This window comes from Cynocephalus volans, chromosome 1, assembly GCF_027409185.1.
Source record: "Cynocephalus volans isolate mCynVol1 chromosome 1, mCynVol1.pri, whole genome shotgun sequence".
In the NCBI taxonomy this organism is placed as follows: domain Eukaryota; kingdom Metazoa; phylum Chordata; class Mammalia; order Dermoptera; family Cynocephalidae; genus Cynocephalus; species Cynocephalus volans.
Window position 1 is genome coordinate 132,012,541 of NC_084460.1, and position 15,564 is coordinate 132,028,104.

The window sequence follows — 15,564 nt, forward strand, 5'->3', positions numbered from 1 at the left end:
GTGTGGATATGTTCTCACGTTAATGATAGAGGCAAGAGCAATCTCAAATGTGTAGCCCATTTCTAAGCCTCTGCTTGTGTCACTTGTGCTGATATTCCATTGGCCAAAGCAAGTGGTGTAGATGAGCTCAAAATCAAGAGACAAGACAGTTCAACACATTCACCATAACAGGGATCTTTAGATACTGGGAAAAGGGAATAGGTATAGGTAGAGGTGGGGCCATTTTTAAAATCTACTGTAAACTCTAACTTCCTTCCATCTGAGCCATTCAATTGTTTTTGTGACTTCATATGTAAGGTAGATGCTAATGTTTTAATTTTGGTTCTTGGAACTTGATGATCTCTGAATCTAGCACCCAACACAGAACTGACTTAGGACACTGGTGATAAATGTTTTGTTAAATAAAAAAAAGCAAAAATGTATGCATGTTGGGAATTAAAATTGTAATTCCTAGGTGCAAGATAAAATCTGGTTTGTAAAGACTTGGAATCAGAACATTAATTATTAAGCACATTTAAAAAATTTGTTTATGGGTTTCTTTATTATTATTATTATTCACAAAGGAAAATATCCTTCTTGTTAAAACTTGAATAATATAGACAGGCAGAGTAAATAGTGAAAGTTTCCACCTCACCACTCCCCACTCCCATCTCACTCCCTAGAGGTAACCATTGTTATCAGCTGTGTGTCCTTCTGGACCTTTTCCTATGTGGATTCCCATATGGATGTATTTTCTTTTGCTTTATTTCCTTTTAAACAAGCATAAAGTCATACTATATGAGATATCTTCAAAAAGTTTATGGAAATATTTGTATTATCTTTTAATTCTATCTTTCCACAAACTTTTTGAAGTACCCTCATACATGTTATTCCGTAACTTGTTTTTTATACTCAACAAGATATACTAAAAAAATGCAACAACATGAATCTAACAATCCTTTTAATTTATATTTTGTTAATGACAACAAAAATGTACATATGAAAATAGTTCATATGTATAAGGCATATTTATTTCTCATCTGCAGACAGTCCTTGGTCCACCTCCAGGCTCTCAGTTCCATGCCTTTGAACCACCTCCTTGAACCACTATTATGACTTTACGGAGGAAAAGAGACACCTTCTTACCCCTCTTATTTTGATTTGCTTTGGAGAAATCAAACTTCCTGTTTATATACTTCCAACAATCCTATCAAATAAATCAAAGTAATAGTTAAATTGTAATTGCCCCCTTTTCTTATTAAAAAGAATAATAGTCTATGGTACTCAAGCTATAAACTCTGTATATGCAAAATTATGGTGGTGATGCTGATTGTAACTGATAAACTCTTTGCTAATATCCTATCATCACATATTTGCTAATGTTATTTTTCACATTTATCTTTAACATAGGGGGTTATTTTGAAGATAAAAAATCTAGAAACACTGTGACCTGTACAGGAAGGAAGAAGTGAATAAAGCTGTCCTATCCTTGGAAATGATAAAATGCTACCCAGACATATGAGTTGCCATGTAAAGCCTCAGTTACCTTAATTTTCATGTTTCCCATTAACCCAGTAACACATTCAGTAGCCCTTCTGAGCTGTAATAATTTATTTTGGGGTTTGATGATTGAAAAAATATATAATTGGTGCTAACTTCCATAAATTCAGTCACACTTTGCTTGAAATTGTATTCACTTACAAAATTTGCATTATGAATTGATAGCTTGACTTCTTTGGGGGCCAAAATGAACCTGTGACTAGTTTTGAATATAGACTTTTTATTTTTCTCTACAGCTATGGCATGTTTACTTAGTCAAAAGTTAATTCTATACTGCAAGGGAGGAACCCACACAGACTTTAGACTCAGAATTATGTTTAATGGAAATAAAGCTTAACAGAAGTATGCGGGTCTAGTTCCCTGGTGGGTTAGGGTGAAGACTCATTCCCTGGGTGAGCTGGAAGTCTTCTTCCAGGGGTGACTCACCAGTCTCGTTCTCACTTTGCTCCTTCTGATTTAGAATGGGGTGGGCAGAGATGTGGCCCTGATCGTCTTTAGGAGAGTGACTTTTAAGACTAGTTTTTTTATTTGTTTGTTTCTATATTTACTAATTCACTCTGAAACCCTTCATTCACAATGTGAGTTGAATATATAAAACAAATGAAGGCCGGTGTAATTATAGAAGGGTGGAAGCCCAGAGCCTCCACTCATTCACTTGCCACAGATTCTGTCTTACCACACCCATATTTTATTCCCATTTCATTTGCCTTAAGATAATGAGAAACCCATGCGAGTGGTGGATGATGAAGACTTGGTAGACCAGCATCTCATCAGTGAGCTGAGGAAAGAGTATGGAATGACCTACAATGACTTCTTCATGGTGCTAACGGATGTGGATCTGAGAGTCAAGGTACAGGTTCTTGTTTTGGATGATGCAATGCCATTCCTCAGAATAGTAACTGTGATTTTTTTTTTTTTTTTTTTTTTTTTTTGGTCAATGAATCCATTACACATATGAGTTAAGTACAAATTATTTCATAAGTGGTAAGGTTTTGAAACAACCCAAATGTTCCATGTTGTCCTATGAATTTGTGTCTAGAAATGTGGCTCCAGAAAAGATTGGGTTGGACTGACCCCCATGGCCCACTACTTGACTCAAATTAAATTCTTTTGTAATGTCAGTATCACGCATTCATCAGACACATGCTGTATAACTACAATGTGCAATGCCCTGGGGATAAAAGGTGAAGGGTGTGGTGTTTGTCTTCAAGAAACCCACGTTTAACACAGGCCTATTTTGGAAGGGCCTGGAAATTTACCTCCTGATCCAACATGAACAAGGCTGTAGGGTTTTAAACTTCTTTTTTATGCTTAGGGACAAAAGTCCTAAACCATGAAAAACTATGCCATGTAGTCATAATAATAATAATAATAATAACAACAACAAAAATAGCTAACTTTATTGAGTGCTTTCCTTATGCCAGGCACTCTGCTCAACCATTTGCAATTCTTATCTAAAATGCTGAAGATAAATACCAGTATTATTTTTATTTCACAAAGGAAAAAAACAGAGGCTCAAAATGGTTAAGGTAACTAGCCCAAGTTCACCCAGTTAGTGACTTTAGTCTTTATTACCACACAGGCTGGCTCCAGAGCCCCCTGTCTTAACCGTTCTAGTACATTGATAGTATACCATACTTAAGTGAAAATCTTTAGGAAAAAAGGCTGTATGGGCTATCAGAGCAGATGATTCAACTTGTAGTATTTTTATGGATCTGGAGAGAGATTGCTTCATTAATTCATTCCACACATGTGTTGCCCTGTCTCTAATGAGAGAGGTTAGACTAGATAATCTCTCAGGTCCCTGCCAGCTCTGACTTTCTGTGATTTACTGAATTCCCAATGGGGACACAGCTCCAAGCCATGTGCAGATTGTTGTCCACTTATGCTGGTTATGCTCAAGCCAGCCTCCAAATCCATCTCAGGTTGCTGTTGTAAGTTCAGACAGCTGTGATCCAAGAAACCGGATTTCATTGTCTTTCAGTTGGATCCCAACTTGTTAATGGGAACACATAAGCAAACATAACCTAATTTTAAAATAAAGAAATCCCTGGGACCACAGAACAGGCCTTGGTGGAAAGCTACGCTTATGTGACCTGGCAATAAGAGTTTCCTGTGTTAGGTACAGTGTTTCTCACTTCTTCAGTTGTGTAGTGAACACGAACCCACTTAGTCCCAGAGTCAGAGAAGTGAATCTAGGATGTGTATGGTGAGGAAGACACAAACACTTTTCAATAGAAGGAGAGCAGTTAAGAATTACTTATAAAGTGGCAGTTGTTTCATGTAATTGGAACCCCAAAACATCAGGAGAGGTACTATTGCAGGAGAGTATTTATAAATCAAAGATCCCTCCACGCTCTCATTGTGAAAATTTCGCCAGAGCTCCCCTGAATTCTCCCAGGTTCTCTATCTTCTGAACAGAGGGAAGAAATGCACTTACACATTATATGCATTCTATTCTTTTCCAAACAGCAATACTATGAGGTGCCTATAGCAATGAAGTCTGTGTTCGATCTGATTGATACGTTCCAGTCCCGGATCAAAGATATGGAGAAGCAGAAGAAGGAGGGCATTGTTTGCAAGGAGGACAAGAAGCAGTCCCTGGAGAACTTTCTCTCCAGGTATATCAACTTTGGAATTCCCGAAGAGTCAGGCGCAAATTTATTCTGAGTGAGCTAATGCAAATGTCAAAGAGCTGTGCATGTGTTTGTACAGTAATCCTCCCTGGAGAGAGGTCTATCTGTCTCACAGCTCTCCAACCACTGGGCTTAGGCTTGTCTTGTTGGTCGTGGCTCTGGTCTGCAAGGCTGGCTGGTTTCAGCTCCATGCTTGAATGTCAATTTGGTGACTTTGGGTAGATCTTTTCTTTATTTCCTCCTCCTTTTTTTTTTGGTACAGAATATAGAATTTTGATCTTCATCGAGGGTTAATTTATTTGGTTAGTGAATTTGGAGATTTCTGTACATAGCCCTCTGTTACAAAGCATTTTTTATTTTACATATCTATTCCTTAGGCCCTTTCTAGTTTCAAACAGGATTTGGCGTACTCTGTTTGATTCTCTGCTTCCTTCCAACTCTGCAGAAAACAACAAAAGCCTCACTAAGACCTCAAAAGGAGAAATCCTCTTGACCCAGCTCCCTGATTCCCCAGGGAGTGTTGTTTTCTAAAAACCATCTTACCCCAGTGCCAGTGGGGAAGGAGCATACCCAAAGAAGAGTGTAAAAAAAAAATCCACTTTTCTCCATTCTCCAACCTTTCCCTGATGTTGGATGAAAGTTCTATAGGGACTTTGGGACCCAAGGAGGTGAAAAGCTGTGGAAATGCACCCACGACAAATAAATTCACAGAGACCTCAGTATTAACACCACTCTAACTGTACTGCATGGCTGAGGAGCTACAGAAATGGAGCAAGCTTTGCTTGAAGGCTCAGCTTTAAATGTGTATCACTTTAAGCAGAATTTTAAACTTAAATCTCAACTTGGCCTTTAGGCCACCATTGGCCAAGAAAGGCCTCTGGACTTCCCTGTGCAGATGGCCCTTTGCCCAGTCCTGGGGCCACTAAAACACCAGCTGCTAATCCAAGTTCATCTATCTAGATAGCAATAACTTAGAAGACTGATTATAAGAGCTTTTTGTTACCCTTGAGATGTTTTTCTTTTTCTTTCTTTTTTTTTTTTTTTTTAGGCAGAAAAGATTCATTAGAAGTTTACTTTTGATTTTAACAATTAGTTTTAAATATATTTGTTATAAATTCAAGACCTCAGTTCTCAAACTTTCAAGTTAGACTCATAAAGCTTATTTTTCTATTTATAACATAGCAAATTTTGACTATCACTTTTAAGGGGGCTTTGAATAATATTTGATCTTGATTACAAACTCAGTAATTAAACAACTTCATCATTTCACATAGCCATTACACATTTAATATATTTTTTTTGATTATTTGAAATAAACAAAACCTTTCTAAGTATGTAAATGATATGTAAGTTTAATAAGTTAATCTTATAAATACAGTGAATCTAAATTTCTCTCAGATGTTCCAATAACTGTACACACTTATATTTCGACTTAGGCCACACCAATTACTCAACCGCAAATTCTAACTTGGAGTTTAAGATTGTCATTTTATTAGGCCAAATTCTCTCAGGTTTCACAAGAACATAAGCTATAATATGAGGGTACTTCAAAAAGTTCGTGGAAAAATTGAATTAAAAGATAATACAAATCCTTCCATGAACTTTTTGAAAACCCTTGTATAAAAAAAAAAAAAAACAGAATCCTTCTGAAACCTATATATTATTACTATGGCCAATTCTTTAAAAACTTTTTCTTCTTAATTTTAAGTAAAAGATGCATACCTACTGAGCCATCCCAGTAAACTCAAACTGCCCACCCTTAAAAGCAGAGGGTTATTGTCTAGTTCACTGATGTCACTTAAAACCAGAGATTTGGGCCACTAGTGAGATCTGCAGCTACAGACATCCTGAGGAATTGTTCTCACCATCCCCAACCAGAGTGTCCTTTTATAATTACTATGTCATGGCTGCAAAATTTGAAAGGGAAAGTTGACATTATCTCAATTTTATTCACTCTCAAAAGCTTGCAACACTTATACAGGTTGACCACTGATTTGAATTTGTAATTTATTTGATTCTTGAGATATGTACAAATATTTTGCACTTAAAGTCTTTTCAAATAGATAGGGTCCTAAGAAATGTAAATGTATTTTCCATCTAATGTAAGAGTTTTATAGGCTCTTACACTCACTACTACTCAGGAACATAAATCTCATATGGATATTCAGAGTGGTATATAATTGTAATTACAATGTGGATGTCATATGGCTATGTCTGACTGTGATCACAACTCATAAAAGCATTCTGCTGATGATTATCAACGATCTTAAAACTTAAAATGAAATAGTGCATTATTTAAAGACATGAACAAGACAGCCCTGAGTTTGATTCCAGGTTTCTCCACTGATTGTGTGACTTTGGGCTAATTATTTAACCATTCTCGGCTTAAGTATTCTCATTAGCAAAATGGGAATAGTAAGTGTATCTATTTTTTTAAGATGGTTGTGAAGAGTAAATTCAATATTAAAGGTAGTGATTGCCCAAGACCTAGTGCAAAGTAAGTAAGAAATCAATAAATGCTAGCTATTAGTAGTATTAGGGTCAGTTATTCAGGTTCTATTAGAGAACTTTGTCATCAAGGGAGACGTATGAAAAAGAGATTTAGTAAGCACTCCAGAACTGAAACCCAGGCAAAGAGAAACTTAAAAAAATAAAGTTCTTTGAGTAAACCAATATCCAAACAGGAATTTTTTCAAATTTGCTGAGTTGTTGGTGGGTTAGTACAGCTTGGTTTCAGCTGACCAGACCCTGACACCAATCTAGTCTTCAGGGACACTCATTTGGTTCAGGCTATAATTACCTTTCCCTGAGACAGAAGGCCCAAAGAGTGGGCAAATGCACACTAATTTGGGAACACCAGTTAAAAGTAGCAAATGCATACATAGCTGGTAAAATTTCTTTACTGAGAAGCTAAAGTGACAGAAAAACACCAAAATAAGGGTCTGGGTCAGGTTCATAATTCTTTTTACATCCTTTGGAAGTTATTTCCTTCCATATTGTGAGCTGAGGCCCTGTATCTTCATGTGAAGGTCTGTGGGAAGATGAATCACTACTTATGGGAAATGACCCTCTCTCGGTTGTGTCTGGGACAGGGAGTCTCAGATCCCACCCTCTCTAAGCAGGACTGCATTCAGTGGTGCATACGGGTAAACAAGCCAAAATAGAACTCACCCAGAATAGCTCCCTCCAGGACACCCTCCAGCTCCACGTGGGGCCAGGAAGGCTGGCCTGCTTTGGATCCTGGATGGGGGGCCAGCACTGGTCTGGCATGCCTCCTGTGGAAGCAGGGGAAGGACAGGAGACCGTGTTTGTGATCTGACAGCAGTCACTGTTCCCTTTCCCAGGAAACCTCAGGCAGTCTCAGGCGCTCCTCTCCTCTCCAACACATTCATCTTCCTATCCTCAATGGAGATTTTAGTTTTTCTTTCCCTTTGAAGCAAAACAAGCAGAGGAAGCAAATATAATGTCACAGCAAGCAATTCTTGGCGAGCCTTGCAACAGGCGTCCATTCAGAGGTTGTATTTCATCAGACTATCATTTTCTCTCATTCACCCACCCAAACCACTATTCCCCTGTGAGGCCATTTTCTTCAGGGTTGAAAATTCTCATGTTCACTCTGAGGCTAGAAGGGGCACAGGGAGAGAAGCCATGAATAAAATTAACTGACTGCCAGCTCAGCGAGTGCACTAACACTTTGTGGTCTCCTGCACCGAAGACAGAAAGTAAAACTCTTTCTCTAATGAAGGTGGACTGTGAGACAACTGCATATAGTTGCCCCTTGGATGCATGCCCTCTCTCCTTCACCCCGTCTTGGGGACCCTGACAGCACCAGCCAAGCATCAGCATGTCTGAGGGTGGCAGATGAGAGAAGCCACCAGACCAGGCAGGAGTCAGAGAAGTCTGTTTTGGTATCATCTCTTAGACCTACTACATGGGCAAGTTATTCACTTCTCTAAGCCTCATTTTGTTATTATCTGCAAAATGGGGAAAATAAGCTGTGCCCTCACTGAGCTCTAATGAGGGACACATTGTGTAGGTGAAGGTGAGCTATAAAATGATATACAAACCTAAGGATTAAGTAGGTTTTTATATGGCATGGTGATGGATAATGTCCAAGGTCTGCAAATGGACAAAGTTCTACATATCTAGAAGCCTGCAGATTAAGACACAATCTTCTAATGTCCGTGTCATCACATTGGTAGGCTTTAGAGTTTACTGCTTGTAACACCCCTTTGAAGAAGATGCTATTTTTGATTCTAGAGATAAGGAAAAACTGAGATTTAGGCGAGTTGAATTACTTACTAAAGAACACTCGAAAGTAGCAGTGATAAAACTTGAACTCAGGTTTCCCAACTTCAAGACAAAAGCTCTTTCTACTACCCCACTGTATTGGAGCTCTAAGAGCAAAAACCATGTTACTATATGTTATAAAATCCTACAGCTCTCAGTTTAGCACCATTCTACTTCATGGCAGTACTCTGTAAGTGTTGGCTCTTACTAATGTTTATATGGTAAATTTAGAATTCACATTTGCGTCTGGAAGAACCAGTGGCTACTGAGGAAGGTACACAGGGTTTTGTTTTTTCAGGTACTCTCTTTGACCCTTTGAGCCACTCTCCTATTTTCCTTCTTTCTGTCACTGTCATCTACTTAAAATTAAAGTTCTCTTTTTCTATTCTATCTCCTGTTCATATATTTATTTCTTAACCCTCTTCAAACCCTAGAGGGAACTCTACTAGGACCTGAGTTCTCTTCAGTTCTCTTCCAAGTTCCTTATTTCTGTCATTACAGTGGAACATACAATTTTGGCCAGTCTTCATTGCATCTGAGAGCTTTGGCTCTCCCCAGGTGATATCATTCAGGCATGGTGACCACAGACTCATGCCTGACACATCATGCAAACACCAGTGTAGGCAGACTGTGAAGTTACAAGAGAAAATGTGCAAAAGTGTGATAATGCAGTTTAACTTCCTTGAGGAGCTATGGGACAGTTCTAAGGGTGTGTTTTTTATTCTGAGCACAGAAAAACACCAACAGCCAAAGTTACACTGCTTTCTTATACTCTATTGTTCGAAGCAGTAATAGTAGATTTCTGCTTCTTTTCCAGGTTCCGATGGAGGAGGCGACTGCTGGTGATCTCTGCCCCTAATGATGAAGACTGGGCCTATTCACAGCAACTCTCTGCCCTTAGTGGTCAGGCATGCAATTTTGGTGAGTGGAAGCCACCTCATTACTGCCTTTCCATACCACTCTCTTCATGGTCAATTCTAAAATGGAACATAGATGCTTAGATCATCCAAATATTCCCTAGTCCAGACTACAGATTCCCAGACACACACTCTATTATATTGAGTATAAAGTTGCCTTCAGACTGGAGCTTTAGTCAACCATGAATCTTCTTCCATGCCACACCCCCCAATATTCTCCCCTCTCAGGTTCATCAGTGAAGAGTTTAAAAATATATCTGCTGCTTTACTTTTAATGATCTGTATTATTTGGCTTCTGGTTTGTGTTTTTAAAACTTGTCTCAAGATCATAAAACTTAGCTATCATCATTTTCTTAAATAATACTTGGGTATTTACTTAGGTACCATCATTGGATACTTCCCCATAGATTAAAAATCTTTTGTAAAATAAGAATGGGCTTGGGAATTAATATACTAACCGAAGCAGACTGTTTCATATTGTCGGTCCCTTAAAGAGGATTTAGATCTATAACTGAGCAACAAAAAGACAGAAAGATCTGTTAAACAGAACCTTATTTTTAAGACAAGCAGGTCAAAGAGAGACATAGTTTTACTATTAATTTTTTTGTAGTAAATCACTCAGTATTTTGAAAACTAAAGTATGCTTTATTTACCAAACATTATTATTCTAGTGGCCTGAAAGAGCTAATATTTTTTTGAATATGGGTATACAGACAGTAGAATGCATAGTACTGAAACTTATTATGAGTTCGGTGGTGAACCAAAGAGATAAAAGCAATTTCAAAAGTGGAAGTTACAACCAAAAGCTCATATGAAGTATGGCTCTGCAGAGGGAGGATTTCGAAAGTCACTGGGCAGGAAAGGAGTAAGGGGAGGAAGTAGCTAAGGGCTAACGTCTAAAATATTCATAATTAGAAAATGGATGAATTAGCACTATTTAGATACTTCTACTAGGAAGAGAGTTGTAAAACTGCTTGATTTTTTAAAAATGGAGGGGTGGCATATAAGATTTAAAAGCATTAACAGAGCCTAGGTCCTTGCTGTGACCCAGTAAGTGTAAATTATAAATACATTTCAATTTTAAGGAGTGAAATAACTCAAAAGAAAGCAAAAAACAAGCTCATAATGGTAAGAATTAGAAAACTAATAAATTTTTATTTACACTTTTATTATCAAGGTTAATAATTTAAGATTTTATATCAACATATAGAAGATTTGATTGTGCCAGTATTATTAGCATATTTTAAATTATTTATAGCCAACAATGGTGTTAGTTAAGACAAAATTTCTTAGAGCAGTTAGTGACCCTTCACAATAAGAATATAAATAAAATCATGGTTTGTTTATTTTCTAAACACACCTTTGCAATGCGTATTAGGTGGTGTTTTATTTTTAATCTCTGCTTACAAAGCCAATGTCACATTAGTACAAGCAAACTCTTTTGTAATATACAGGAAATGTGAACAAGTCATGTTGTTCAGGAATAATTAAATTCATGATCTTCTCTTTTGAAAACATGACTCGCCAATATTTAGAACAGTACACTTCAGTTTTCTGGGAAAAGAGTAAAGGTGAAAAATTTTTATTTTGGAATAACATTTTACCTTGATTTTAGCTCCTCCTTTAAAAAGCCCTCCCATGGCAGCTTTCAACTTTCTTCTCTGGACAATAAACGGCATCAATAATCTTATTATTAATACCAAGGTATTACCTTGGCTAGGCTGGGATTTTGTCTAAAGCCATGAAATCTTGATATTATGACTTCACAGCCCCTTTGTCCTCCTATTTTCTTTCTCCTGAATCCCTTCATGTGCACTTCAGTTTCAAAAGAATTCCAAGAAGCTACCAACGCATGACCTTGCCTCCTTTCTTGAAACGTTAGCTAAGGATGAGAGAAGGCAAGCTGTGCTTGCCTGTTTCCCCTTTGAATCCTTTAAGTCAGTGATAAGAACATGCTCTTTAAGCCAACAAACTTTTGTGCAAGGAAGCAGAACTATTTCTTTAACAAGCACAATGGATTGGGTCTGTAGTTTCTTGTTCTGCGAGAAAGTTAAGTTATCCATAAAAGTTATTATAACTTCAGGTTTCACTTATATCAAACGCTAATCAGCTTAGGTCATCTCAGATATTTTAATGTTCCAATTGAACATTAAAAAAGGAACAGAATGGTTCATTTTCCCCCCCATCATTTAATACAGTAAGAATCACCGTTTAAGAGCAAATTCTTCTATTTCAATCTACCAAAAAAAAAAAAAAAAAAACCTGACTGTTCTTAATCTTAAAATCTTCAACTGATCTTTTTCAGAGTTTTACAAGTATTTACGTTTTTTGTAAAAGTGTTTACTTTCTTATGGGAAAATTTTTAAAATGAATTATTCTGCTTATATTATATATTCTTAAGTTTAATTCTTATTAATTCTATATTCTTAATGTATATAATACATATATGCTTAATTTAAGTTTAATTATTCTTAATTCTATATTTTTAATTCAAGTTTAAGAGATTTTTAATTGTCAGATATCAGGTCCTTGGAAATAAAAGATGTTTTAGAATCTTTTTTGCTAATATGGCTTTTTTTTTCTCTCAGGTCTACGTCACATAACAATTCTGAAACTTTTGGGAGTTGGAGAAGAAGTTGGGGGAGTTTTAGAACTGTTCCCAATTAATGGTAATACATTATTATTTTAAAACAGTATGTGCTAGTGTTAAGTTCAGTCAAATTATATTAAGCTATATTCAAGCAGTGGGTGCACCTCTAAGGTGAACAAAGTTCACTGAATCCTCCTCCACTTAGTGTGTGTGCAGAGGATGTGTGTAGGGGCTGGGGGGAGTGGAGTGCAAGGAGTAATGCTATTTTTAATATAAAATCATTTAAAGTAATAGTAAAAATATCTTTAATGCTTTTTTGTCTGGTTAGAGCTTTATGGCTTTCAAAGCATTTTCTTCTATGTTATCTCATTTAATTCTCACGATAATTTTATGAAGCACTGATTCCCTTTCAACATATAAAGACGTATACTAAAAAGCTCAGAAAGCTGGAAGAAAACAACTAGTGACTGAAGGTTTCAGAAAGGAAATCCAGTACTTCTTTTCAAGATCAAGCTCTTTAAATGAGATAATGTGTGTAAAATACCTGGCATGGTGCCAGACAGAGCAGACACCCCACCAACTAAGTGTCAGCTCCTTTTCTCTTTCCCCTCTCTTCTTTTTACTAATCATAATAGTTTAAATACACTCATTCAGATCTTTACATAATTGGTATTTTTCACCTTTGACAATGAGATGAGCTTCTTGTCATAAAGACAAGTGTCAAAAGGAAAGCTGTAATTGCAAGGAAGTAACCAAGTTAATTGGAAATAAACCTAGAAACTTGTTTTTCCAGGATTAAATTAAGGGACTAGTTTTATATTTTATAACATTCCTACAAAAGAGACATCACATGACCCAAAGGTTGACACTAATAATGTTGCAGAACAACAGGGAAATTTAATTTCTAGTAGGGGGGAAAAAAAACAACCCAGCAGCGAACATCTTTAATTGGATTGTGAGCCAAAGAGAACAGGCTCATGGGTCCTCTTTCTATTCTCACAGTGATTTCCTCTCACTTTGATATTTTCATGAGCTGACTCTTTAATCCACTAACAACTATTCTAATGCTATTCTAGGGAGCTCTGTTGTTGAGCGAGAAGACGTACCAGCCCATTTGGTGAAAGACATACGTAACTACTTTCAAGTGAGCCCAGAGTACTTCTCTATGCTTCTAGTTGGAAAAGACGGAAATGTCAAATCCTGGTATCCTTCCCCAATGTGGTCCATGGTGATTGTGTACGATTTAATTGATTCTATGCAACTTCGGAGACAAGAAATGGCCATTCAGCAGTCACTGGGGATGCGCTGCCCAGAAGATGAGTATGCAGGCTATGGTTACCATAGTTACCACCAAGGATACCAGGATGGTTACCAAGATGACTACCGTCATCACGAGAGTTACCACCATGGATACCCTTACTGAACAGAAGTATGTAACCTTAGCCCCAGCCAGTTTCCCCTGCAGCTGCTAAAGCCACATGTGACCAGCTATGTAAGCAGTTCTTCCACACTGCCTACATCTCTTGCCTTTTTCTTTCAGTGTTCTTCCAAGATTAAATAAATAGCAAACTTTTGCCTACTCATGAATTGTTATCAAAGCCTTAAATCATAAATACACTTAAAATAATTGTTTGTTTCTCTGACTGGAGGGGATCTGGTGCTAAATAATGGTACTGAAAATGGATATTATTTTCCTTTTCATACATAATGGAGACTATTTGGTACACAAAATTCTATAAACAAGTATTTATACCTCTTTTCCTTATTTTTTGTATTAATTAGCAAGTGAAAACTATAATTGTTAAAGAAGAGTAAAGATGGCAGCATAAATGTTTTCAGGAAACATCTGAACAGGTAGAATAGAGAACAGATAGCTTCTTAACACTTGTAATGCAAGTCTGAAAATAATTAATATACCTCTGCTTTGTATGAGCTTTTTACATGACACTTGATATCACAAGAGTCTAGTGGTATTGGCCATCAAAGCCAAAGAAAATACAAACCCAGCTTTGTTACCATTGCTACTTCCTGCCCTGTTTCTGTTATCTTTAGTGTCTTCAGAGAGAGAGAGAGATCAGTGGGCCTGGAAATCCTCAGGAGAATCTGGCACTGTGGCCAGAGGTGATACTTCCAGAGTTCTAGAAGGTTGCCATGGAACTCCTGGCATGGAAAACCTTGGCCTCTCACAATTGACCTGCTGTACTTAATTGCTAATGGGCCTATCATCATACTGGCATTTTGTAAAAAAAAAAAAAAAAAATTACAAGGACAGAGATTATATCCAGGGGTCCTTTTTGTTTTCAAAGGCAAATGTTACCAAGTTATAGTGAATAAAAGTGTAGCTGGTGTGCAAAAGGGTATAATTCTTGCCTTTGAAAAGAGCATTTACTTTTTACATATGGAATATCAAAGTAAATCTCTCCCTCCTTTCATCCCTGTCTCCCTCCCTTCCTTGCTTCTTTCCTACTTTTTTTTTCAACAAATATGAGGGTACTGCAAAAGATTTCAAAAGGACATAGAAAGATAGAAAGACATTCCATGTTCATGGATTGGAAGAATTAACCTTGTAAAAATGTCCATACTACCCAAAGTAATCTACAGATTCAATGCAATCCCCATCAAAACACCAATGAAATGCTTCACAGAAACAGAAAAAACAAGCCTAAAATTCATACGGAACAACTGAAAACCATGAATAGCTAAAGCAATCCTGAGCAAAGAAAAAAAAAAAAAAAATCTGGAGGCATTACACTACCTGACTTCAAATTATACTGAAAAGCTACAATAAACCAAACAGCATGGTACTGGCATAAAAACAGATATGTGGATGAATGTAACAGAATAAAGAACCCAGAAATCAACCCACATACTTACAGCCAACTGATTTTTGACAAAGGCAGCAAGAACATACACTGGGGAAAGGACAGCCCCTCCAATAAATGGTGCTGGGAAAACAGGATATCCATATGTAGAAGAATGAAATTAGATGGGTACCTCTTGCCAAATACCAGAATCAACTCAAAATGGATTAAAGACTTAAATAAGACCTGAAACTATAAAACTCCTGGAAGGAAACAGGGGAAACGCTTCAAGAAGTAGGATTGGGCAAAGACTTTATGAATAAGACCCCAAAAGCACAGGCAATAAAAGAATAAATAAATGGGATTATATCAAATTAAAAAGCTTATGCACAGCAAAGGAAACAATCAAGAGAGTGAAATGACTACCTGCAGAGTGGGAGAAAACATTTGCAAACTATGCATCCAACAAGGGATTAATATCCAGAATATACAAGGAACTCAAACAACTTCACTGTAAAAAAACAAATAACCAAATTAAAAACTGGGCAAAGTAGTCTAACAGACATTTTTCAAAGGAAGACTTACAAATGGCCAATAGGTACATGAAAAAAATGCTCAACATCACCATCAGGGAAATGCAAATCAAAATCACACTGAGATATCATCTCACCAAGTTAGACTGGCTATTTTCAAAATGACAGAGAACAACAAATGCTGGCGAAGATGCAGATGAAAGGAAACCCTTCTACACTGTTGGTGGGACTGTAAATTAGCACAGCCTTTATGAAAAA

General features: G+C 37.0%; 1 protein-coding gene across 1 annotated transcript in view; it reads left to right on the top strand.

The window, feature by feature from the left end:
- The window catches only part of CCDC80 (coiled-coil domain containing 80), a 31,048-nt gene extending 17,497 nt beyond the window's left edge, over nt 1–13,551 (top strand). Inside the window, exons 4-8 of the mRNA XM_063098400.1 lie at nt 2,253–2,389; nt 4,012–4,160; nt 9,283–9,386; nt 11,971–12,051; nt 13,049–13,551. Of these exons, the coding sequence (XP_062954470.1) occupies nt 2,253–2,389; nt 4,012–4,160; nt 9,283–9,386; nt 11,971–12,051; nt 13,049–13,395 (818 nt within the window). The 3' untranslated portion in view covers nt 13,396–13,551. The remainder of the gene's footprint in view (nt 1–2,252; nt 2,390–4,011; nt 4,161–9,282; nt 9,387–11,970; nt 12,052–13,048) is intronic.
- Nucleotides 13,552–15,564: the final 2,013 nt, after the last annotated feature.